This window comes from Phodopus roborovskii, unplaced genomic scaffold (assembly GCF_943737965.1).
Source record: "Phodopus roborovskii unplaced genomic scaffold, PHOROB, whole genome shotgun sequence".
NCBI classification, from domain to species: Eukaryota; Metazoa; Chordata; class Mammalia; order Rodentia; family Cricetidae; genus Phodopus; species Phodopus roborovskii.
The window spans coordinates 6703190-6729038 of record NW_026126598.1 but is presented as its reverse complement, the minus strand read 5'-3'; the positions used below and the strand labels follow the sequence as shown (position 1 = coordinate 6729038).

Below are 25849 nucleotides of genomic sequence, written 5' to 3'. Positions count from 1 at the left end.
GCCGCAAGTGGTGGCGAGTTTTAGAATCCTTCCCCTGTTCTTCAGTAATCCCTCAGACCCTGGTCTGTCCCCACTAGGTTGTGACAAATCTCCAGTGTGTCCCCAAACAGACTGGTAGGTCATTTAATAAATTAGACTATTTCCCTCACTTGCAATTATCCAATCACACCACAAACTACATCTGGGCAAGAAAGTGTCTCTCGGTGTTGAAATAAGCCTTTCCAGACCATCTTCCTGATTGAATATGTAGATTGCTGTTCATTAGTGGAGTTCTTCATATGTATGCAAATCAGGCTGTTAACAACTGCAGCTTAATTGTTAGTTGTACAGCAGCTGATTGCTTTTCTTCTGTTCTCTCTTTTTCTTTCCCCCTTCTCCTCGTAGGCAAGCTTCATGCCTAAACTTGAGTTTTTCCCGCTTGCTCTCTAACTAGTTAACATCTAGTACAAGGGAATCCATACAGTTGGTAGCTACTAAAAGAAAATAAGGACCAGTCCATGGCTCAGTGGGTCAAGGCACTTGCTGCCAACCCCAGAGTTAGATCCCCAGAACCAACACTGTAAAAGAAGAGACCCAGTTCTTACAGCTTGTCCTCTGAATTCCACCTGTGCAGCCTGTGATGTCTGCTTGTACATACATACATACACACACACACACACACACACACACGAGTAAGTTTCAATAGCCACCAGAGGCTAGCAAAGCAGTTTAAGGAGATAAAGGCACGTGCCACCTAGCGTGGGGAACTGGCCTGGATCCTGGTGAGCCACATGGTGGAAGGAAGGAACTGATTCCTGCAAGTTGATCTCTGACCTCCACACACATGCTTACATACAGACAATAGATACATGTAACATATATAGTATATAAAGTATATAAAAATTTTATATAAAAGAGAAAGTAGTTCCCACAGCTGAGCATGCTGGCATGCACCTTCAATCCCAGTCCATGAGAGGCAGAAGCAGACAGATCTCTTGAGTTGAAGGCCAACCTGATCTATGTGGAAAGTTTCAGGGTTACACAGTAAGAGCCCCTACTTCAGAAGAGAAACAACCACAAGCAACAACAAAAGCCTGCTACTATTTTTAAATATCTTCCCACAAGACATTAGTAACTGTTCCCTTTGAAGCAGGCTTTTTTTTTTTTTTGGTTGTTGAGTCAGAAGACAAAAGGGCTAGCAATGCCATTAATATCAGTGATATTTGAGAATGGTGATGGGAATTGAGAGAACAGCAGCAGAATTTACCAGTAAATCTTACATTATCCCTAAATTAGGTTCTCTCGTCCCCTCCCCGCCATTGCTGATAAGGAGTTACTGAGTGTAAACTCTTATTATTACCTATCAGTGAGGCTATTTAGGTAGCTCAGTGTCTGTACAACCTTGTCAGCCCTCTGAAAGGTTCACCTCTTGTGGACACTAGAATGGTTGTGCACTTACATGTTTCTCTCAATGTCTGGTGGTAAAGCAGGGAGAAAACAGAGACTAATAAATGAAAAGTGGTAGCAGTTAGTGGTGTAGGTCAGCAGGGAAGAGGGTTTGAGGGTAAAGTTACCCCTGTAGCTTCTTAGATCCTGTAGAGGGGACCAGCTGCATGTAGCTTTTCATCGACTACCTTCTCTAAGTTGCTGAGCTTGTGTCCTTGGGTAGGGTGGGACAATAGGATTAGGGTCCTAAATTTCGGCCTTTTTTTAAGATTAAAAAAAAAATTAATTGCGTGTCTCTGTGTATGTGCATGGGACTGCAGGACCCAAGGAACCTCAAGGCATCAGATTCCTCTGGACATAGAGTTCTAGGCAGTTGTAAGCCCTTTGATGTGGGGACTGGGGACTGAGCCCAGCTCACCTACAAGAACAGCAAGCACTCTTAATTGCTGAGCCACCCCTCCAGCCCCAAATCCAAGCCTTAGAACCTCTCTGGTACCTTCACTAATATGTTAAACTCACACACATGCCCTACCCCCGTGGGCTCAGATCCCCGGCCCCCAACATCTCTAAGTAGAAGGGATTTCCTTTGTTGTATGGGTTGCTATTGAGCCTTCTATCCCAGTTCTCTCTCCCATCTCTATCCCTAGTCCAGTAGTGTATGTACTTTTGTGGTCTCGGTTGTGTGGAGACAGAGAAAAAAGAAACCCGTGGCTGTAGCTCAATCTCTCCAGGTCCACAGAGACCCTCTCTCGAGAAAAAAAAAAAAAAAAAAGTAGGGTGGATAGTAATTGAGGAAAATACAAGATATCAGTCTCTGACTTCCATAGGTATGCATATCTGCACACACAAACATACAACATACACAGATAAAAGTTTGTTGTTATTGTTGTTGTTTTAAGTAGTAATTCAGAACCAGAGAGGGAGATAATACTTCATTTCTGCTGTTTTGTAAAACTTGTCTTTCTTGCACATCCTAAGCTGTGGTCTAATTAATTTGTAGACATCCAACCCTATCGATGTGGCTGCTCGGCCTGGAACAGTCCCTCACACTCTACTCCAAAAGGACCCAAGGGTACGTACAAAGTCTGGCTTGGTGACAGATAATACCGGGCATGTTTGCAAAGGATGGCCCACTGGGTGCTTCCGCCTTTGATGGTTCATGTCAGAAAATGCCTGTCCCTTATAGAAGTCACTGCAAGAATGACACAGAGTAATTAATGACTTGGCACCAATAACAAAAGAGAAAAGATTCTGAGCCCAGAGATTGAATGCCCCCAGCCTGTCTACCTTGCACCTGACTGGTCAACTGTCCATAGCTGCATTCCTCTCTCTGGCACAAGAGAAATAGCCGTAGAATCTTCTGAATGGAAAAGTACTGAGTACTTTCTTTCGGGAAGTTAGTGACCCCCCCCACACACACACACATATACATATGCCTTCATCTTCTTGTTTAAGATCGGGAAGTTATTGGACCACTCTGCTCTTACAGATGGAGCATGCTCTAGAGCTAAATAAAATATCCATTATGCCCCAGATATGTTATTTATCCATAATTGATGCTACGCTTGTCTCTGAAACAGAAGGCGAAGCTGCATGGTAGAGGGAGCTTGTCTGTTGACCGTCTTTAATGACTCTACCCTCTAAGCAGTTTTCATTTTAGTGGCCTGGTTTTTGGAAGAGGTGGTACATACTTATTGAAACCAGGATGTTTTACAAACAGCCTGGGTCTACAGGGTCTGGACACGACCGACATTGCCAGATGTCTCATCCATGTCACCCTTCATTTTGTGGCCTGAGGCTACTCTCTCTTTTCTGAGCCTCACACAGTGGCCTGTGGCAGAGCCAGTCAAAACGGGGCCCCTCATGGTGTAGGTTACACTCAAGTCATACTGGCGTAGGGCAGGGCACGTCTCTGCTGGTGAAACTTGTATGGGTGGGGGGAGCTTGTCATTGTGTGCATGTTCTGAGACTCCTGAAGTGGGGGAGGGGACGCTTGGTACTTTTGATGGTGTGAAAATGGGTTAATTATTCTCTAAAAGGGCTTCATTTAAAAGTAAAATTCTAACATTTTAATTTCCCCTCCTAATGAAGCACTACAAATTTGTTAATTAGGGCAATTGTTTGAGTGACAGGCATGTAACCGAGTTGTCATTTTCTCTTCACAGTTGACAGATCCTTTCAGACCTATGTTAAGGGTAAGGAAAGCTTCTTCTAGAACTGTTTCTACAACCTCTGACTCTCTGCGGGTTAAAAATACAAGTCAGTAGCAGGAACTGAGCTGGAGAGAAGCCAGAGTGAATGGCAGTTCTAGTAGCTAATGCTGGCTGGTTTTGCAAGCAGGGGGATGGGAAATGACCTAAATCTCCCTCCCTCCCTCCCTCCCTCCCTCCCTCCCTCCCTCCCTCCCTCCCTCCCTCCCTCCCTCCTTCCTTCCCTCCCTCCCTCCCTCTTTCCCTCCCTCCCTTCCTCCTTTCTTCCTCCCTCCCTCCTTCCCTCCCTCCCTCCTTTCTTTCCTCCTTCCTTCCTTTGGGCCCTGGAGGAAGCTGAGCCACTGTGTTTTTCCTTAGTACACCTGACAAGGGACTAGAGAGATAGCCCAAAAGTTAAGAGCACGTGCTGCTCTTGCATAAGACCTAAGTTTGGTTCCCATCACCCGTATTGGGTGGCTAATAACTCCAGTTCTCAGGGATCTATCGCCCTCTTCTGGCCTCTGTGGGCACTACATACACACACACACACACACACACACACACACACACACACACATACACACACTTACTTTACACAATTTAAAAGAAATATCAATTTTTTTTTTTAATGTAACAGATAGACTAGGCCAGGCTGTTGTTATTGTGAAGTGAGGGCTCTGTGTCCCAGAGTAGCTTTGAACTTGTGAGCCATCTGACTCAAGCACTCTCCTCCTTGCTGTGCTGGGATAACAGACAAGGGGAAAGACAAGCCAGAGGTTGACTGTAGTCAGTCTCTCTTGGGTCCGTTTATTTTGTCCAGAGCATTTAGTGCAGATGGGAAGGATGCTATAAACATAGGCAGAATGTTCCTGAGGTCCAGAATCTGGCCAGCGAGGGACCTCTGGGTCCAGACTGACTTGGCTGGCATAGAGCTGGGGCAGAAAACAGATGTCAGATGGTGGTTGGATGACCTGGTTCCTGCTGCTGACTATCACATAATCCTTTTACTCTCTGGTGTGACACAATGCCTGACCAACATAAGGAAGCCTGTCTTTAGCCTCACAGTTCAGAGTTATAGTACATCATGGCCAGGAAGTTTAAGTGGAAAAACATGGATGGATAAAAAGCAGCAAGAGATGGATGCTGGTGCTCAGCTCACTTTCTCCTTTTTATTCAGGCCAGGACCCCAGGCCAGGGAATAGTGCTATCTTTATTTAGGGTGGGTCTTCCCACCTTCATTAACCTAATCAATTAATAATCCCTCATAGGCATTTCCAGAGGCTAACATCATGTAGCTCATCTCTTATAGGTGTGCCTGGCATCTTGTCTCTTAGGTGACTCTAGGCCCTGTCAAATCCCATGCAGTGTTAGCCATCACAACCACCCTTATTAACTTGCCAAAAATGGGATCACAAACATCCCATAATTCTATTAGAAGAGAGTAGGCCTGGTATCAGACTTGGATCTAAGTCAGGGGCAGCAGCTTGCTACAGAAGCCAGGTGCTCCCGTCTTTTACTGTTGCAGAACAGGGCAGGACTTTCTCATCCTTGTATTTGCTGAAGGAGCACGTGGAGGTGCTAAGCAGAGAGACAGCCCGCCCTCTGTTGCACCATTGATAGTGCTCTTCAGAAGGTAGAAGAGAGACTTGATCCCTGCAGGAAGGAAGGCATTCGCTCTTCTGCCTCTCATCCCCCCCCCCCTTTCTCTTCTGTTAACTAGAAGTGGATAAAGTCACACACACACACACACACACACACACACACACACACACACACACACACACACGGCTTACTGGCTCTCCGTGAAACATCCCAAGTTGCCAGACTGCAATAAGAATGTGACAAATCACTGTGTAACACTTTGAGGGTCCTGTCCTCTCTCTTGTTTTGATTCGAGCCACAGACATCCCCTAATTAGCTCTTTCTGGACAGCTGACGTGCCCGTTAGCTTGACAGCATTTGTTAGGTGGGACTTGCTACTCACTAGGCCTGCCTGCTGGCACAGGAGGTGACAGGCCACACAGTGAGTCAGGCCTTTGCCATCTTGTCCTTGGCAGAGAACTGCCTTTAAGGAGCAGTAGTCTCTCCCCGACATGGGACAAGGGGATGTGGGTTCTGACTCCCTCATGCCTGAGCTTGGAAGAGCTGCTAGCAGAAGCATTTGATTGACACAGCTCTCCTGATCTCATGAATGACAACTAATCGCCATAGCCCAGTTCTGTAGGGACCCCGGGGGCAAAGGAAAGCGGGCATTCTGGCATGTCTTCTTCTCATCAGGCTACTCTTTCTTATTCTAGAAACCAGGAAAGTGGTGCGCCATGCATGTGCACATCGCCTGGCAGATTTACCACCACCAACAGAAAGTCAAGGTCAGTGTGATTCTCCCTGGGCAGAGCTGGGTGGTGCTGGGCTCCGGAGCATGGGAACCTCATGGAGGGGTGTATAAAAAACACACCCAAAGAGCCAAGGCGGGCAGGCAGGAAGGGGCTTGTTTATTACCGTTCCCGTTGTTTTGAGACAGTGTTAGGCCATCCAGGAAGCACAGACAGGAAGGGTCAAGGGCCAGTCCATCTTCAAATTGGTACAAAGACATCTCTCTGTCATTGAGGGAAACCATAAGCGCTAAAACAAGTTTCACCCGCTAATGCCCTTTTCCTTTTTGATGAGTTGGTCTCGTGAATGGAAAGGGCGTAAAAATTGATTAACTCATAAAATGAAGCTTTTTGGAAGTCTATATAGAATTACTGTAGAGCAAAAATTAAAATCTAGACAAGGCATAAACCTGAGAAGAGCCAATAGGGAATGTTTTAGGGTTTGGGACTGTTTTGGATTTTGCTTCTACACTGTATTCATGTATTCATTGTTTTAGTATGAATGATTAAGAGAGAAAGAGTGTGTGTGTGTGTGTGTGTGTGTGTGTGTGTGTGTGTGTGTGTGTGTAGATTACAGAATAACTTTTAGGAGTCAGTCTTTCTACCATATGAGCCTCAGGGATCAAATTTGGCTCACCAGGCTTGGAGGTGGATTCCTTTATCAGGGGACATATCTTATATCTCCAGCCAGTTTGCCTGTTTGCCTCTAACTAACTAACTAACTAACTAAATAAATAAATAAATAAATAAATAAATAAATAAATAGGGGCTAGAGGTACTGCTGAGCAGTTAAGAGTACTGCTCTTGAGGAGGACCCACCTTCAGTTCCCAGTTCCCATATCAGGCAGCTCACAACCATCTGTAACTTGAGCTGCAGAGAGTCCAATGCAATCTTCCAGCCTTCAAGAGCACCCCTGCATGGGCATACGCATAGGCACACACTTAGGCACAAATATACATAAATTAAAAGTATTTTTAAAACATTTAAAAAGATACATTTTTCATAGTATGGATTTGGAGAAGTGGTAATTTCTATCCTGCAAGAAGTTGAAGACACTGGGTACTCGTTGGCTGTTCATATAATAATTTAAGTCTTGAACAATTGCTCTTCTAGCCATAGCATCAATCCTTCTAGGGGCTAGACTATACCAAGTCCTCACCAGGGCTACTTTCTGGCCAGTTATTATACCCATCTATAGATGAGACCTTGTTTCAAAAAAGAGAGGGATCTAGTAAGATGGCTCAGTGGCTAAAGGTGCTTGCCACCAAGCCTGAGAATTGATCCAGGTTGAGCATCCTGATTGATTATCCAATACCAAGTGAATAATCCTAAACACAGACATATATAAGCAATACCAAACGGACTCAGGTTGCATTTATATATTTATATGTAGGTGTACATATAACAATTAAAAAAAAAAAAAAAGGTGAGATGACTCAACAGCTAAGGGCACTTTGCTGCCAACTCTTGAGTACCTGAGTTCGATTCCCAGACCAGCATGATGGAGAGACAGGACTCCTGAAAATTATCCCCTGACTTATACACATACACACACACACACACACACACACACACACACACACACATACACAGTGTGGTGTGAGCATGCACCCACATAACAATGGGTAAGAGCTGAAGAAAGGAAGATGCCCACCTCCTCTTTGAGGAATGAAGGCATCTCTTCATTTCCCAGCCACCTCCTCTCCCTCACACCCCATCAGTGAGTCTTGCTCACTTTTACCTTATTGCCAGGCGAGGCGTAATTGGAGCCCTTGTAGTTCAGCTCAGCTAGAAAATGGGTGTAGTTTGAAAAGCTAACTAGGTTTGCACGATGACTTCAATTCGCTCTGGGTTCTGGATGACAGGGACAGTTGGAACAGCAGGTAAGCCTCATCTTCCTTTTAACTCCCTGGGTTTAAAGGGATGAAGGATGACAGAGAGGCCACTCTTTTAGCAACTTCTGTTCCATGAAAGCACCCCTGGTGACTTGACTTTCATTATCCCAATTCAATTAGCCAGGCCTCTCGAACACAGGATGACTCAGTTCATCTTCCTCTCCCAGAGAGCGTTTTCTAATCCCCAAGCCCCCATTTTGCCTGTTGGACCTGATTCCCACTTAATGAGTCCACACCGTCTACTGTGCAATATTAGCACTAAATAACTTGGCGGCGAAATTAAAGGAGGTCCTCCAAAGGTTTTTTTGTTTTTTTTTTTGTTTGTTTGTTTGTTTGTTTTTTTTTTTTTTTTTTTTTTTTTTTTTTTTTTGTAGATTTACAGAGAATTAGAAGCTTGGTTTTGGGGGTGGGGGTTGGCTGTTCCTTGATAGTGAGGTTTTCATTATGCTATTCCCTATAGATTGGAGCAGAAATTGCATCTCTCTGGGTCTCACTCCCGGATATCCACTCACTCATTCTCTTACTCACTCATGAATTATTTGTAAAGACCTTGGGCCTATGGCTGATTCCTGTGACAGGCTCAGAGCACTGACCTTCCTGTTACAGTATGTGTTCGGTACTAAGACTCGTGTGTGTGTGTGTGTGTGTGTGTGTGTGTGTGTGTGTGAGAGAGAGAGAGAGAGAGAGAGAGAGAGAGAGAGAGAGAGTGTGTTAAGTAAAATGTAGCAGGCTGGGGAGATAGCACAGTTAGTAAAAGTGCTTGCCTTGCAAGCTTGGCCACCTTTGTTCAACCTTCAGAAACCACCCAGAAAGCTGGTCATGGCAGCTTACACTCACAATTCCAGAGCTAAGGAAGTGAAAGCAGATGGTCCTCTGGCGCTTGCTAGCCCAGCCAGCTTAGCCTGGTGAGCTCCAGGCCATAGGTAAACCCTGTCACCAATAGAAGGTGGACAGTGCCTGCCAACCACTCCTAAAGATGTCCTGTGTCCTCCATAGGCACATGCACACACATGCACATACAATGGTGAAGGTTCTATGTGTTCCAAGAGGTGTGTAGTTCCGTTTCACTTGTAGAGAGTTGATGGGTGAGTAGGGGTTGGCGAATCTTCCTTCGCCTGTGATTTTTCACACCCATGGCAGTATAGGCGCCTGTCCTTTGTAAAGGTTTCCACCATTACACAGCAGGGGACAGGTTCCCTGGAAAAGGAGAGCATTTGAGGGCAGAGCAAGAGTAGAGTCAAGAGGCTGAGACCATCAGAGGAGCGCAGGAGATTGCAAGAGCCAAACAGAAGCAGGCCCCAGGCAGCAAATGAGCCAGAGAAGGATAGCAGGATGTGCAGCTAGAAGTAGAGGACAGTGTCACTCTGGGGAGGCAGGAAGCTGACTGAGAGGGCATTTGATGTCCTGCAGTTCAGATGGATACCAGCCTCCAGAATGATGCTGGGTAGCAGCCGGGAAAAAGATGGTAAGCTAATCTCTGTGGTCATTGAGGGAATGGAAGTTAGCTGCAGGAGAAGATGGAGTAAGGCCGTGAATAGTAACGATTTCACATACCAGCGCCTCTGCACAATTTGCACATCTGGTTTGACCCCCCCACACACACTCTTCAAGTAAACGGTGGACGTTGGAAAGGAAAAGATGTCTGTTATTTAAAAACATACTCCTCCTTTTGAGTGTGTGTGTTCACATGTGTATGTGCATGTGTGCACGTGTGTGTGTGTGTGTGTGTGATGACTGTTCATATGTGCTGTACATGTACAAGTGTGTGTACTTGTGTGAGGCCAGATGTCAGCCTTAGGTGTTTTCCCCCAGCAGCCATCCCCCTCCCCTGCTCTTTCATACAGCCTCTCATTGGCCTGCAATTCACATATTAAGCGAGGCTGGCTGATCAGCAAGCCGCTGGGATTATAATCATGGATGATTACACTTAGCTTTTTTTTTTTTTTTAAGGTGCATTCTAGGGGTCAAACTCAGATCTTTATTTTTACTCACTGAATTTCTCCCCAGCTCCTGTGTTTTTTAAAATATGTAACAGTGATTTGATGAATGTGTTGTGATATGTTAGAATATGACAAAGAGCCATTAGGCAATTAATTTTGCACATTAGATTGTTCTTGCAGAATTCCAGATGTAATGAGCTTTAAAAGACTATCATTTAAACACTCGCAGGGAGAAGGGCTGGATAGATGGTTCAGCCATTAAGAACACTTGCTGTTTGCCTTAGTTTGTTTTGTAAGACTGTGATGGCACACATGAACAAAAGCAACTTGGGGAAGAAAGGGTTTACTTCCATGGCACAGTCCATGACTGAGGGAAGTCAAGGCAGGAACTTGAGGCCGGAACTCAAGGAACCAGAGGCTAGGAGGACTGACCACCTGCCCAGGGGTGGCATCATACACAGTGGCTGGGCCATCCCACATCCATCGTTAATCTAGAAAATGCCCCACAGACTTGTCACAGGCCAGCCTGATGGAGGCATGTTCTCAATGGAAGTTACCTCTTCCTAAATGACCCTAGCCTCTGTCAAGTAGACAAAAGCACAACAAAATTAACAAAGACCTCAAACCACTGGCCAGCACACTGTTCTTCCAGGGTACCCAACCGGGTGGCTCTCAACCACTTGCAACTCCAGCTCCTTGCAATCGTGCTTCAGGGGCTCTGTCGCTCTTTTCTGGACTCTGGGCACACACACACATATCTCCATCTCCCTCTCCCCCCCCCCTTCACGCACGCACACGCGCACACACAATGAACAAATAAATCTTTGGGGGTGGGCTCCCATTCATCCATGGTGGTGCACACCTGTAATGTCAGTGGGGGGGGGGGGAAAGCTGGAGGCAGAAGGATTAGGCATTTAAGGATAACCTCAAGTATGTAACAGTTTTGAAGGCAGCCAGAGCTACATGACACTTGGCTTCAAAACACACAAAAAGACCCTGGTCTAGGGGTGTGGCTCAGCTGGTAAAGTCCTTGTCTTCCACGCATGAAGCCTGCATTTCATCCCTAGCACCGTATAAGGCATGACGGTGTCCTCCTGTGAAGGCGAAGGCAGGAGGATAAGGAGTGGGCAGCCATCCTTGGTTATACAGTGGCCTTGAGAGGCCAGACACATCTGGGCTGTGTGAGATGGAGGGGTAGGGGGAAGACTTGCAAACTAGGCCTTTATAAACAACAAAATAATGTGGGAGAGTGGTAGTAGTTTTTCAGTAAATGGGGTCTGGTTGTGCCTCTCAAACTGGACCACTTCAAAGGCCAAGCCCTAGTTTTGCCATTAGACATTATTTCTGGTGTAGGAAGCAGGTGTCACCTTACAGGAGCCACTGCCAGACCCTGCAAGGCCGGGCTAGCTTCCTGGCATCTGGAGGCTTTGTTCTCACACTGAACATGTGAGCCCGACGGGCTCAGAGTCCAAGTCCACGGTTCACAGCATTGACCCTCTCTCTCCAGTCCTGGGTTATTCAGCGGTACCTCTCTCTCTCCAGTCCTGGGTTATTCAGCGGTACCTCTCTCTCTCCAGTCCTGGGTTATTCACCGGTACCTCTCTCTCTCCAGTCCTGGGTTATTCACCGGTACCTCTCTCTCTCCAGTCCTGGGTTATTCACCGGTACCTCTCTCTCTCCAGTCCTGGGTTATTCACCGGTACCTCTCTCTCCAGTCCTGGGTTATTCAGCGGTACCTCTCTCTCCAGTCCTGGGTTATTCAGCGGTACCTCTCTCTCGCCAGTCCTGGGTTATTCAGCGGTACCTCTCTCTCGCCAGTCCTGGGTTATTCAGCGGCACCTCTCTCTCTCCAGTCCTGGGTTATTCAGCGGTACCTCTTTGCTGTTTCCCCAGTTTCATCCCCCCTCCTCCTTCTTGTTTCAGAAACAGATGCAGTCAGACCCACACAAGCTGGACTTTGGGCTGAAACCTGAGTTCCTGAGCCGTCCTCCAGGCCCCAGTCTCTTCGGAGCCATCCATCATCCCCATGATCTGGCGCGACCTTCCACTTTGTTCTCTGCCGCTGGTGAGTTCAGAGGCTGGGCTGTTGCAGAAAGCTGACGATCCAAAGTGATGCTTGGGTTCGGTGTCCTCAGTCACATAATAACTAAAGAATTAAATGTATACCAGCCTGTGAGGTAGTGCCCCATGTGGCTAGGGAAATGGACCCTGCTTCCTCCATACCCCCTTCTTCTATTCAGCATGGACCAAGAGACGGGCAAGCTGCGCGCAGTGGCACGTACTTGTAATTACAACAGCGGGGAAGCAGAGACAGGCCAGTCCCTAGGATTCACTGGCCAGGAGCTTAGCTATTTTGGTGAGTTCCAAGCCAGTGAGAAATCTTGTCTCAAAGGACAAGGTGTTGGGGCCCATGCCTTCAATCCCAGCAGGCAGATCTTTCTGAGTTTGAGGCTAGCCTTTTCTACATAGCAAGTCCCAGGGTGGCCAGGGCTCTGTAATTAGACCCTGCCTTGACAAAAAAATAAAAAATCAGCATCTGAGAAATGACACCTAAGGCTGACCTCTCATCTTCATACTCACGTGCAGGCATACTCATGTGCATATGCACTTGTACACACATGAATGTGTACACACACATGAAGACATTGTCTTTGCCTTACAACCCTTGCATTGCTTTGGCTTGCCATTTGTTCTTATGTTAAACAGAAATGCAAAAAACTATTGAAAAAGATCAGAAAGCTTGCCAAGGCAGATTGGAAAGGGAATAAGTCCAGGGGTTCTGGAAGGATGACTTTAACCTCACACCTTTGTGGCCTGTAGAACAGTTAGTGGGTGTTCCTCGCTATGGCCCTCACATTTCCTTTTGAAGCTCTGAGGATGAAGTTAAGATAGGTCAGCTTCATATGAGGGGTAGCGGGGGCGTATCATGCCATCACTTTGGAAGCAGAAGCAGAAGAAGTGCCAATAATTCAAAGCAAGCTTGGGCTACATGGTGAACTTCAGCACAGTCTGGGCCACGGTTTCTCAAAACAAACAAGCAAATAGGGTTGAGGGTATAGCTCAGTTGATAGAGAATTTACCTAGTTCACAACTCCGCCCTGGGTTCCATCTGCAACACAATATAAATTGGGCATGGTGGCACATCTATAATCCCAGCACTTAGGAGACTGAGATAGGTAAATCAGGATCTCAAGGTCATCCTTGGTACATAGTGAGTTCAAAGGCAGGCTGGGCTACACAATCCTCTGTCTTCAAAAAAAAAAAAAAAAAAAAATATATATATATATATATACACACACACACACACACACACACACACACACACACACATATATATATATATTATAAATAAAGCAAGCAAACAACACAAAAGGTAACTGCCCTGTAAAGACAGAAATAAACAAGTGGTCCACTTGGTCCTGGCTGGCTGTTCTATTGCAGAACGTATTGTCATTGCTTGGTTGACTTTGATGATTGGACGACTTACCCATAGGGACCAGAGTGCTCTGTCCGTGAGACTTGTGACCTGTTTGTTCATTCACACTGTAACTCACTTCACCTCTGAGAATACACACTCCCAGAGTCTCCACAGTGCAGAAGGTCAGGCTGGGGAGGAGGGCAGAGGGTATCAGAGAACTGCCCTTTCCACCTAAAGTACACACTGGCCAAATGTAATAGTCTTATGGAATATTGGGTAATGTCATAGTTTCATTTCTATCGATATAACAAATACCCCAACAAAAAGGGAGCTCATGGAAGGAAAGGATTTGCTTGGCTTAACTTCCAGGCTATAGTCCATCGTTGAAGAGAAGTCAGGGCAGAAACTCACAGTGATCATTCATGTTACATCCCAGTCAACAGCAAAGAGAGAATAAATACATCTTAGCTGCTTGCTCTCAAAGCTCAGGGCCCTGCTTGGGGAATGGTGTTGCCCACAGTGGACCATATCATTTAATAGTCAAGACAGTCCCTCACAGACAGACCCACAGGTCAGCCTGATCTGGTAATTCCTCAGTTGAAATTCTCTTAGCAGGTAGTTTGAGGCTACATCAAGGTGAAGGTTAAAACTAACATAACAGAACTGGGAATGTGGCTCAGTGTGTAAATGCATTTGCTGGCAATCTTTATATTCTTAGTTTGATTCCCTGATACTTATGTGGTGGAAGGAGAGAAATAACTCTTGAAAATTATTCTTTGACATGAGCTATAGTATGAGTATACACACAAAACAAAACAACAGCCAACCAGTGTAGGTCCTATTGGTACCAAACGTCCTTAATGATTCAATGCTTTCTTTTCTTTTTGAGCCACCCTGGAGAGTCTGGAACTTGCTGTGTAGAGCAAGTTGACTTTGAACTTAGTCTCTGCTTCAGCCTCCAGAGTACTGAGATGACATTTCTACCACCACACTTGGCTACTGTTCAGTCTTCTTGGTTTGAGACAGGGTTTCTTGGTGTAGTCCTGGCTGTCCTGGAGCTCACTCTGTAGACCAGGCTGGCGTCAAACTCAGAGATCTGCCTGCCTTCACCTCCTGAGCACTGGGAACATATGCCACCACACCCGACTTTCTTTCTTTTCTCTTTTCTTTCTTTTTCCTCCCCCACTGCCCTCTCTTTTGAGGCAGGGTCTGATGAAGCCTAAGCTGGCCCAGAACTGTCTATGTAGCCCAGGCTGATCTTGAACTTCTGGTCCTCCTACCTCCACTTACCTGAGGACTGGGATCACAGCCCATGTATCACCACGCCTAGTTTATGTCATGTTAGGGATCAAAGCCATGTCTTCACGCATCCTGGGCAAGCATTTTACCCAATGAGCTAAATCTCCAGCCCATCGGTATTTCTTAAAGCAGCTTTTAGTTCTCTGTCCCTGCCACAGCGCTCAGCAAGTAGTTGAAAGTGGTGGCACTCCATTAGCTGTAGTAACAAGCACTGTGGCTTCATATGCTTACTGTATGAATTCTGAATTTATCCTTAGGAGCAAAAACAGCGAATGAGTCCACCATTTCTAGCCCTTAGGGAACATGCGCCGCATCCATCCTGCCTGCTGCCTTCCTGGGCTCTGATCCAGGATTGGTGTTTGGTAGACCCATTGACTCTTGTGCTGAGCAGGAGAGAAGTACAGACATCAGTACAGTAGTCCTGTGGCCCAAGCAAATAAATCACCCTTGGGGATGGATGGAATTGTCAGGGTCTCAGGTTTCCCTACTGTGGGTTCTGCCTGGGGACTGTATTTGAAGGCTCTGTTACCATGGCACCTAGCTCTGAGAAAAGGATACATGGAGAGCAATTTTGGGAGAGAAATAGAGAGATTTCTCCCTGGACTTCATTGCAGCCAAATGGATGAATTGGCTTCTTTTGCTTCAATAATCCTGGAACTGTGGGCATCCCCAGGGACCTGGGTCTTTGTCAGAACATTAACTAGCATGTACTACACAGTATGTGGCCCCAATTTTATTTGGCTGGCAACATTGGTGGTGACTAATGAAGGCTGGGGAACATGTTCACTATGTGCAGATGAGAAGTTGGTTTTTACTTCTCAGTACATGTGAATAGATAACCCCTTAGGTGCCTTCAGATCCTGAATTCCAGCCTTTGTCCTTATGTGCTGAGCTCTGCAAACCCAGGCACACAGGTCCCTTGCTGTCTCCAGGGACCAGTGCTACAAAAGAGAAACTGAAATCTAGAGAGAGGATTCAGTGTTAAAGTGTTTGACATACAACTGTGAGGACCCGAGTTTGAATCCCCAGAGTCTGGGACTCAAGTGTCTGAAATAAACCCCAAATCCTCCTTCAGATACCTTGGTGAAAGAAGATAGCCAGGCTGCTTTCCCAGCCTCCTCAGGGCTCCCTGCCCAGCTGGTATTAACGAGTGAAGCTTTTAGAAATACTGTCCTTCCATAATTCTCTCCCTCTCCCTCTCCCTCTCCCTCTCCCTCTCTCCTCTCTCTTTCATCCTTCCATAATTCTCTCTCTCTCTCTCTCACACACACACACACACACAAACACACACACACACACGCACACTTCTGTTCTCTTCAGACTTCCTTCAGGAAAGGGATCTGATGTGTTTTAATGAAACATAAATTAAGGGGCTGGATAGATGGCTCATCAGTTAAGAGCACTTGCTACTATTACAGAGGACCCAGGTTTGATTCCCAGCATCCTTGTGGTGTCTGAAAACTGTCTGTAACTTCACTTCCAGGGAATCTAACACCTTCAAGCCTCTGCAGGAACCAGGCACGTGGTGGTACATACGTATACATGCAGGCAAAACAGTCATACATACAAAAATTTTAAAATAATAATTATGATAAACTGGGGCCAGCAAAATGGTTTAGGGAGTAAGGTGTTTGTCACCAAGCCTATTAACTGTGTTTGATCTCTGGGTTCATAGTGGAAGGAGACAACCTATTTCTATGAAGTTGTCCTTTGGCCTCCATACATGAACTGTGACATGCATGCACTTCACACATATGTACATACACACACACACCCCACCCCACACATAGTAAGTAAATGTAGTTTAAAATTTCAAATTGACCAAATAGAAAACAAAAGAGAAAAAATTAGTCTGATAAAAGGAATGTAAATTAAACTTGGGTTCCTTGGCAGGCCAACTAAAGACTATTACAGCCAGTTACTCGATCCTTGATGTTCAATTTTTGTCTGGTTTAGTTCTGTGACAATGTCTCATAGCTTAGGCTGACCTTGGATGCCATACATAACTGAAGATAACCTTGAGCTCCTTTCTGGTTCTCCTGCCTCTACCTCTTGAGTGTTGGCTGGAACGTGCTACCACACCCTGTTTATGCAGTGCTGGGGATGGAACCCAGGACTTTCTGCACACTAGGCAAGCATCCTGCCGGCTGGGCCACACTGAGGATTTGGGGGTTCAACACGGGAATAAATGGTCCTATCCTGGCACTGGGAATGAAGAAGCATCAGAAGGCTTGGCCTCCCATCATTCAGTGTCAACTCGCAGCAGTACATTTGGTGTCGTGAGCCTCGAGAGCCTTTACCATGGGTGCTGAGAACTTACTGCACACCCCTCAGTAATGAGAATGGGACTTGGCCAGGGACTTCTCAGTGCAGCTCTGCCTGCAGCTTCAGGACCACCTGTGAAAGTGAAAAACTCACCACTGGTGTGCTGAAGAAGGAACACTCTACTTCAGAGGCTGCTGAGAAGCCCGGCAGGGACAAACTCACATCAGTGTTTACAAGCCTGTGTCTCTGCAGACAGAATTGGTTATGGAAGCTCCCTGTGCTCTGGATGTACCCCATCCCACTAGCTGAGCCTAATGCTGGTGCCATGAACTTCATAAAGAGATCCTGGTGGGGATGATGGTTCAGTCGCTTACTGCGTAGCATGAGGGCCTCAACCCATATAGCGAGGTGTGGCAGTGTGCATTTATCATCCCAGAGCTGGGGAAGTGGAGCCATGAGGGTCCCCGGAGCTCAGCGGTGAGTCAGGGTAGCAGAATCAGTACAAACTTCCAGGTTCAGTGATAGACCTGATCTCAGGAAAAAAAAAAAAAAAAAAAAAAAAACAAAAAGGCACAGGTTGATTTAGGAAGACGCTCTCCATCAACCCCTGGACACCACATACACATATTTGCACATATACACACATGTATGCACACACACAACACACTGCAAATAATGTTCATGGTGGCTACCCATCTTAATTTGCTTTCTATTGCTGTCATAAAACACCATGTCCAAACCTGGGGAAGGAATTGTTTATTTCCGCTTGTAGTCCATCATGTAGAGAAGTCAGGGCTCGAACCTGGTGGCAGGAACTGAGGCAGAGGGCCTGGAGGATCATTAGTTACTGCCTTGCCCTACAGGCTCACATTCGCCCTTCTCAAACCACCCAGGACTACCTGCCCAGGGGTGGCACCACCCACGTCAGTCATTAATGGGGAAAATGCCCTACAGCCTTGTCTCAGGCCAATCTGATGGGGCACCTTCTCACATAAAGTCCCCTCTTGGAAGATGACTCCACCTTGGTGTCAAGTTGACAAAAGCTAATGGGCCGCCAGTCCAGTGGGGGAAAGATGGCTTCTTTTGCCCCTAACAGGGATACTGTCTGTTACCATGTTGTACCTGCAGGAGCTGTGGATGCAGTGGAATTTGACTTCCATACCTTTTCTTTAGTCCCTCTAGCAAGGGCTTTTTCTAAACTCTGGCTTTGCTCTGTTTGGTTTTGCAGGTGCCGCACATCCTACTGGGACCCCTTTTGGGCCACCACCTCATCACAGTAACTTTCTCAACCCTGCCGCTCACCTAGGTGAGTCAGAAAGATGGAGGAGTCCTCCTGGCAGCCTAGTCATGGCACCTGCCAAGCCTTCGGTGGAGGGACCTTGGGATCTCCAACCCCAAGATGGGTGTGGTGGGGCATAGTAGCAGGAGTGTGAGGCCGCCGGTCACATTGTGCATTCAGGAAGCAGAGAGAGATGGATGCTGGTGCTCAGCTCACTTTCCCCTTCGCATTCAGGCAGGACCTCAGCCCAGTGGACTTGTACCACACACACTGAGGTGGATTGGCCTACCTCAGCCTAATCTAGACACTCCCCCACATCTGTGCCCAGAGGCTGTCCCCTAGGTTATTCTAGATCCAGTTAAGTTGACATTTGGTATTAAGCATCACAAGGGGCTTGGAACAGGGAGGTATTCCTTATCATCTCAGAACGTGTGTTTAGGGTAGACTCACCCTGCCCGTAGAGGACACCTAAGGGTCCCTCTAGGAGCTAGAAAGGAAGATGCAACAAGCATTATGAGAGCAAACGCTCCTTGCTTTTGGTTTTTCACACTTATTAGCAGGTCTCCCCTGTCTGTCTGTGCCTTTCCATTTAACACTTCTGGGAAGTGTGCAGTCACAGGCAGTGGGGCCTGGTGGGGAATATATAGGAGAATTATAATATATCATTTATCATTATATTATTATTATTTGGACTTTTGAAACAAGGTCTCTATGTAACTCTGGCTCTCTTGGAACTCGATACCTCGATCAAGCTAGCCTCAAACAACAGAGATTTGCCTGCCTTTGCCTCCCAAGTGCGCCACCACCACCTGGCTTTTACTTCTTTTTTATCTTACATGTGTGGGTGTTTTGCCTACATGAGTGTCTATGCATGTCCCTGCATTGTCTTCAGAGGCCAGAATGGGTGTCAGGTTCCCTGGAACTGGAGTTGCAGACAGTTGTGAGCTGTTGTATGGTGCTGGGAATCAAATCCCGGGTCCTCTAGAAAAGCAGTCAGTGCTCTTAACCACAGAGCCCTCTCTACAGCCTGGTATTGTCTCGTTCTTGTTATTGCATGTAATCTCAGCAGACAGAAATGAGGCAGGAGGAGCAGTTCAGGTCTAGCCTTGACTTATATCAAGTTTGAAGGCAGCCTGAGTAAAATGAGACATGTCTAAAGCAACGAGAGAAAAAGAGAGACAGAGACAGAAACCTTTTGCAGGCAGGAAGGCAGCTTAGAACACTGGGTCCTCTGAGTTTGCCCAGTGGCATCCCAAGCACAAAGCTGGAATCATGCAAAGGATGGAAAATTAACTCCTTGGGACTCTTGCTAACTCAGTGCCTAAATCCAAGCTCACGAATACCCTTATACAGCTCAGTGGGAGAGTCAAGGGGCAGCAAAGAGAGTCTGCCGCGTTCCCAGAAAACAGGACACCTGTGTTCCTCACTGACATGTCCCTGACCACCATCTCTTCCTTCCCCATCTCATTCGCAGAGCCTTTTAACCGGCCGTCTACATTCACGGGCCTTGCCGCAGTCGGTGGCAATGCCTTCGGGGGACTTGGAAACCCTTCAGTTAGTGAGTACCTCTTGATTTTTTTATATCTCCCTTGTGTGATTTCCCTGACCCATATGTGGCTTTAGATATGTGGAAGAAAGGGAGAGATTACTTGGGGAAAATTAATTTAAGCTGAGTATATGGGTCAGCAACAGAGCACTTGCCTAAAATCCCCCAGTGATGCCTAAGAGTGTGGCTCAATGGTAGAGAGCTTGTCTAGCTTGGACAAGGCTTGGAGTTCCTTCTGAAGCTCCACCAAAAATCCTTTAGAAGCAGAGGGAAGGGACAGGTGTGGTGGCACACGCCTTTAATCCCAGCCCTCAGGAGGCAGAGGCAGGCGGATCTCTCCGAGTTTGAGGTCAGCCTGCTCTACAGAGAGTTCCAGGCCTGCCAGAGCTGCATAGTAAGAGTCTGTTGAAAAGAGAATGAAAATGAAGGTATCATGACAGGGTAATGTCTTTCGCAGACGGAAAAATGTAGCTCAATGGGTAAGAAGACTGGCTGCTCTTACAGAGGACCCAGGCTTGGTTCTCAGTACCCACTTTACAACTCATAACCATCTGTAACTGCAGTTCCAGGGCCTCTGAAGCCACCTTCTGGCCTCTATAGACTGGCATTAGTCTCACACATGGCACACATATATACATGCAGGCAAACACCCATACACATAAAGTAAAAACAAATAAATTGTGTGTGTGCGTGTGTGTGTTTAATAGAGGGTCTGTCTAGAATAAATTCGGGTTCGAGCCTTCCAAAAGCAGCTTTCACGGTGAAGTTGAGTTTATGTACCCTAGCCAAACTGTAAGGAGGGCTCACTGTTGACACAGGCTCTGTGCATCAGTCACTACCAGAAGTTCACTTTGGCTACAGCTGAAAAGAAAAAAAAAAAAAAAAAAAATGTACATTCACTTTACTCTTGATGCAGCAAGATTGAAACGAAGTACGATGGAGAATAACATGCCTAGGGATGAGACTCTGGATAGAGTACTTGCCTGGCAAACAGGAAGTCCACTATCTCTAGCAGTACAAGTAAAATGACACAAGCCTGTAATCCCAACTCTTAGGGAAGGTGGAGGCTTTGGGCTTGTCCTTAGCTACGTAGGGAGTTTGACGCCTTCAGGGGTCCATAAGACCTTGTCTCTCAAAGAGAAAGGAAGAAAGCAAGCAAGCAAAAACACAGCACACAGATCCATGGCTTGCCCAGGACACCGTCCTGCATGGTCTGTTTTGGATGTTCCTTGTCACTAATGCTGGAAGGAGTAGCATTCGGCAGGGTGTGCTAGGCAGAGAACCAGTGGGCTCTGCTGAGCTGACCTGTTCATCCGTCACATGGTCATAACGCGCCTTCCCGCATGCCTGGGACTTTGCATGCCCACCCGTGTCCAACGGGGTATCTGCATACCTGCTCTGCCCCTTCTCACTTTTTCCTCTTCATTGAATTCTTTTTTTTTTTTTTTTTTTTTCTAAGCTGTGAGACGCCTCTGCAGTGTAGGCCGAGTGTTCCTCTAATGAGTGTGTTAATCTCCTTTCCTTTTCCAGCTGCCAATAACATGTATTCATTTTAACTCTGAATGCTGTTAAAGTTTTTGGTAAGTACCTTCACTACGACAGGTTTCTATGGAGATTTCTCTGAAAGCTTTTTTGTTCTCCACTTCACCATTTCAGCACCCAACTCAGTGTTCGGCCACAAGGATAGCCCCAGTGTGCAGAACTTTAGCAATCCTCACGAACCCTGGAACCGGCTGCACCGAACGCCTCCGTCGTTCCCGACCCCTCCGCCCTGGCTGAAGCCAGGGGAGTTGGAGCGCAGTGCGTCCGCTGCAGCCCATGACAGAGATAGAGATGTAGATAAACGAGACTCCTCCGTTAGTAAAGATGACAAGGAAAGGTACGGAAAGAAACCGCCCTGTGCCGCCCTGTGCCACGCTCCAGTCAGAACCAGCCACCCACCCCCTCCCTTGCCCCAGCCTTGGGCTTAAGACCGCTGTAGCTCCCCAGGTCGTTTCCAGTCAATACCAAGTGGCCCTCCCTGCACGCTACGGTGTCCGTAACGGTGTCCGTAACCTGTCACTAGAACATAGCGCAAGGTGCCTGTCTCAGAAGCAGTGACCCATACAAGCCACCCAAAGTCCCTGGAACATTAGTGTGTCCAAGTAGACATCTTACTATAGACAACCAGTTGGAGCTTGGAGCCAGACACACACAGCATGAATCTGCCATGTTTGCTTTTGAGTCGTGAAATCCATCCAATCACCCATAGGTTTTTTTTTTGTTTTGTTTTTTCTCTTTTCACTCCCTTTTCATTTGCTTCTAGTGAGTCATGTTTACATTACCTCATCCTCTTTTTCTCAAGTGTCATCCAAACTCAAAACCCTGGGGCTCACAACCACTACAATTTTGTTGTTGTTATTGTTTTTACTAATCTAAATTCAGACAGCACCAGGATGCTCTACTTTGCTTTTGGTTTTCCAGAGAATTGTTAATTTTATTAACCACTGTTGTCTCCATACTAACTAACCCTTTCCTAAAAAAAAAAAAAAAAAAAAAAATCAAAAAATCTATCTTCAAAGAAGAAATGTCTCCCTGTATGTCTTTCCTTTCTTTAGGCTGTTTTCATTTGGAATAATAATAATAATAATAATAATAATAATAATAATAATAACTGTTGTCAGTATACACCTGGCAACAAACAACCAAGCCATTCCAACCCCTACTGGTAATTTCTTTGCGTACTTGGGATTCAAAGTTAGGATTACTCAGTAGGTAATACACCTAACCCTGCAAGTGTAAAGACCTGAGTTCAGGTCCTCAGCATACAAAGCTGGGCACAGTCGTGTGTGTGCGTGTGTGTGTGTGTGTGTGTGTGTGTGTGTGTGTGTGTGTGTGTGTGTGAGAGAGAGAGAGAGATCCCAGAGATCTTGTCCCATCCTGCCTTTGTGTCTAACATTCAAGGTTGTCGTCTTGTTGTCTCTAACCTCCACAGTGGCTTGATGGTATTTTCCTGCAGGCACGCATGCACAGATACACAGAAAAATTGCAGTTTGATTCAGATCTTTGACTTTCCTTTACTTTGTGTATTGTGCATGTATGCTATAGCAATATAAAAGAAGTCCACTTTTCAGATTCTAAATATGACCCATGAAGCGGTGGCCACCCTTAATCCCAGCACTCCAGAGGTAGATGATCTCTGTAAGTTAGAGGCCATCCTGGTCTTCATAGGCCACCCAAGGCTACCTAGAGAAAACCCTGTCAGAAAAATGGATTTAGATGTCTTTCATAATCCGTTGTGCTATGTTGATTGGTTTCATATAGAAGGAAAAAGACAAATTACTATTTAAGGAAGTTGTGATTAAAAAAAAAAAACCTACAGGAATTCTAAAGTGCTAAAGGAGACCACGCCATAGAGCCTTAGGCTTTCTGAATCACTTATTATGGAGTAGAATGTAGCCTATAGTCAGCAGGCTTACTTTGGTATTTCTTGATGGAGAAATGGCCTCTTGTATTGAAGTTGAAAACTTGAAAGATGCTTTTATTTTCTTTTTCCCCCTTTAAGGCTGTTCTTGTCAGCCTCCTCTGTGTTAGCAGGAAGCAGACTTTGTAGGACAGCTTCCCCAGCATCCCCACTGTGGTCCCCTGCACTCCGACCTCTGCCGCGTTTCATCCACACCTCTGGCTTCTCCCTCCTCTATTTCACACTCATCCTGAGCCTCAGCCTGAGATGCATCAACACAGTCCCTCTTAACTGTCTGAGTCTGAACTGCTTGTCGTCTGCTATTCTGCCTTTTATCTCCAGTTCATAGACACATCCTGACCAAGCCAGGTCTCGTCATGGGTTCTTTCCTACAGGGTCTTCAGTCAGTGAGGTTTTGTGTTCTGACTCCCTTGTCTGCTACTGCCTGGTCTATCTACACATCAGCTTGGAGCTCTCTGACACTCCAGTGATCCGGAGGGTGGCTATACCCTCCCTCTACCTTTATTGTGCATCTATATCCTTCAACCTGAAGTGCCGTGCCTTTGTTCCCAGAGTTGGCTGCTAGAAAGCCCTCGTGTCTATATTAAACTCTTCCCCTCCTTAACTTTATATCCAGAGTCAGAAGAAAAGCCTTAATCTGTGCTTGGGCTGTATTTTTAACCCAGAGCTATCCTGGGCTGTGTTCTTAACCCAGAGCTATCCTGGGCTGTATTTTTAACCCAGAGCTATCTTGAGAAGCTGAACAGGTAGGCTGTTTTGCTGTGTTCCTCGGTGACCACCCTGGTCCACAATGGCTCTCCATGCACTTCCTTGGCGACCTTGATCGAGGCAGGACCCCCACTCACCCTCATCTATATAGGTCTTCACCCATGGAGCTGCCTCTAGACTCTAGATTAGAGCAGGTGGCTGTCTTTGCCCTGGCACGGGGCACTGCCCGCTACCTGGGTGATCTAGCCTGTCCTCACACCACCATCTCATTGACTGCTCCTTGCCTGGCTGGCAAGCCCATTTCATTTTTTTCCCCCTCTCCCCCTTGCAGGGAAAGCGTTGAGAAAAGACACCCCAGCCATCCTTCCCCAGCACCTCCCGTCCCGGTGAGCGCCCTGGGCCATAACCGCAGCTCCACCGATCCGACGACCAGGGGTCATTTGAATACTGAGGCTCGTGAGAAAGATAAACCAAAAGAGAGGGAGAGAGACCACTCGGGATCTCGAAAGGACCTGACCACCGAAGAGCACAAAGCCAAGGAAGGCCACCTGCCCGAGAGAGATGGGCACAGCCACGAGGGACGTGTAGCAGGCGAGGAACCCAAGCAGCTGTCCCGGGTGCCGTCTCCCTATGTGAGGACACCGGGTGTGGATAGCACCAGGCCTAACAGCACCTCTAGCCGGGAGGCCGAGCCACGCAAGGGTGAGCCGGCCTACGAGAACCCCAAGAAGAGCGCCGAGGTCAAGGTCAAAGAGGAACGCAAGGAAGACCACGACCTACCTTCAGAGGCCCCACAGGCCCATAGGACCTCAGAGGCACCTCCACCCAGCTCCTCAGCCAGCGCCAGCGTGCACCCGGGGCCCCTGGCATCCATGCCCATGACCGTGGGAGTGACTGGCATCCATGCCATGAACAGTATCGGTAGTCTGGACAGGACACGCATGATGACCCCGTTTATGGGCCTCAGCCCGATCCCAGGGGGAGAGCGCTTCCCGTACCCCTCTTTTCACTGGGACCCCATGCGGGACCCCTTGAGGGATCCTTACCGTGACTTGGACATGCACCGAAGGGACCCTCTGGGCAGGGACTTCCTGCTCAGGAATGACCCCCTGCACCGGCTCTCCACACCCCGGTTGTACGAAGCTGACCGCTCCTTCAGGGACAGGGAGCCTCATGATTATAGCCACCACCACCATCACCACCATCATCCGCTAGCCGTGGACCCTCGACGGGAGCATGAACGGGGCGGACACCTGGATGAGCGCGAGCGGCTGCACGTGCTTCGGGAGGACTACGAGCACCCACGGTTGCACGCTGTGCACCCCGCTTCTCTGGACGGACACCTGCCACACCCGAGCCTGCTTACACCAGGCCTGCCTAGTATGCACTACCCTCGCATCAGCCCTACTGCAGGCCATCAGAATGGACTGCTCAATAAGACCCCGCCCACCGCGGCGCTCAGCGCCCCACCTCCGCTCATTTCCACATTGGGGGGCCGCCCAGGATCCCCCCGGAGGACTACGCCTCTGTCGGCTGAAATCAGAGAAAGGCCACCGTCCCACACACTGAAGGACATCGAAGCTCGATAAGCCAGGAGGACGAGGTGGACCTCAGAGTTGGGGATAAACCCCAGGGGCACCCCCCAAGACACAAGAGACAACTCTTGCACACCCCTCCCCAAACTGAGAGGTGCGGGGCTCCAACTCTTCCCCTGAAAAAAAAAAAAAAGAAAGGACAGAGACTCCGTTTGGGTGTTGAAATGTTTTTGTATATTAATGTTGGAATTTTTCAGACCTTTTAGCCAGCCAGGTCTTGTTTGTCCTTACATTTCCTGACTTTTGAGTTTTGTTGTTCCTTGCATCAAACTTTGATTTGAACCAAAACGGTGAAGGTAATGACACACAAGGATCTGATGATAATGGGGGTCAGGGGCAAGCTATCGGTCCCCCAGAGCTGTCTCAGAGGAGGCATGTACATAGAGTGTAAAAAGAGATTGCTTCATGAGCTGACGGTTCATATATGCAAAAGATAAAGACGAAAGCTTTACTT

At 47.1% G+C, this 25849-nt stretch overlaps 1 protein-coding gene across 5 annotated transcripts in view; it reads left to right on the top strand.

Annotated features, from left to right (window-relative positions):
• The window catches only part of Auts2 (activator of transcription and developmental regulator AUTS2), a 1043762-nt gene extending 1018270 nt beyond the window's left edge, over nucleotides 1-25492 (top strand). For all 5 annotated transcript variants that reach the window (XM_051204788.1, XM_051204790.1, XM_051204791.1 and 2 more), the window contains 8 exons: nucleotides 2426-2497; nucleotides 3591-3620; nucleotides 5912-5983; nucleotides 11746-11887; nucleotides 18033-18110; nucleotides 19558-19641; nucleotides 21286-21508; nucleotides 24132-25492. In XM_051204788.1, the coding sequence (XP_051060745.1) occupies nucleotides 2426-2497; nucleotides 3591-3620; nucleotides 5912-5983; nucleotides 11746-11887; nucleotides 18033-18110; nucleotides 19558-19641; nucleotides 21286-21508; nucleotides 24132-25389 (1959 nt within the window). In that variant the 3' untranslated portion in view covers nucleotides 25390-25492. The remainder of the gene's footprint in view (nucleotides 1-2425; nucleotides 2498-3590; nucleotides 3621-5911; nucleotides 5984-11745; nucleotides 11888-18032; nucleotides 18111-19557; nucleotides 19642-21285; nucleotides 21509-24131) is intronic.
• The last annotated feature ends 357 nt before the right edge of the window (nucleotides 25493-25849 follow it).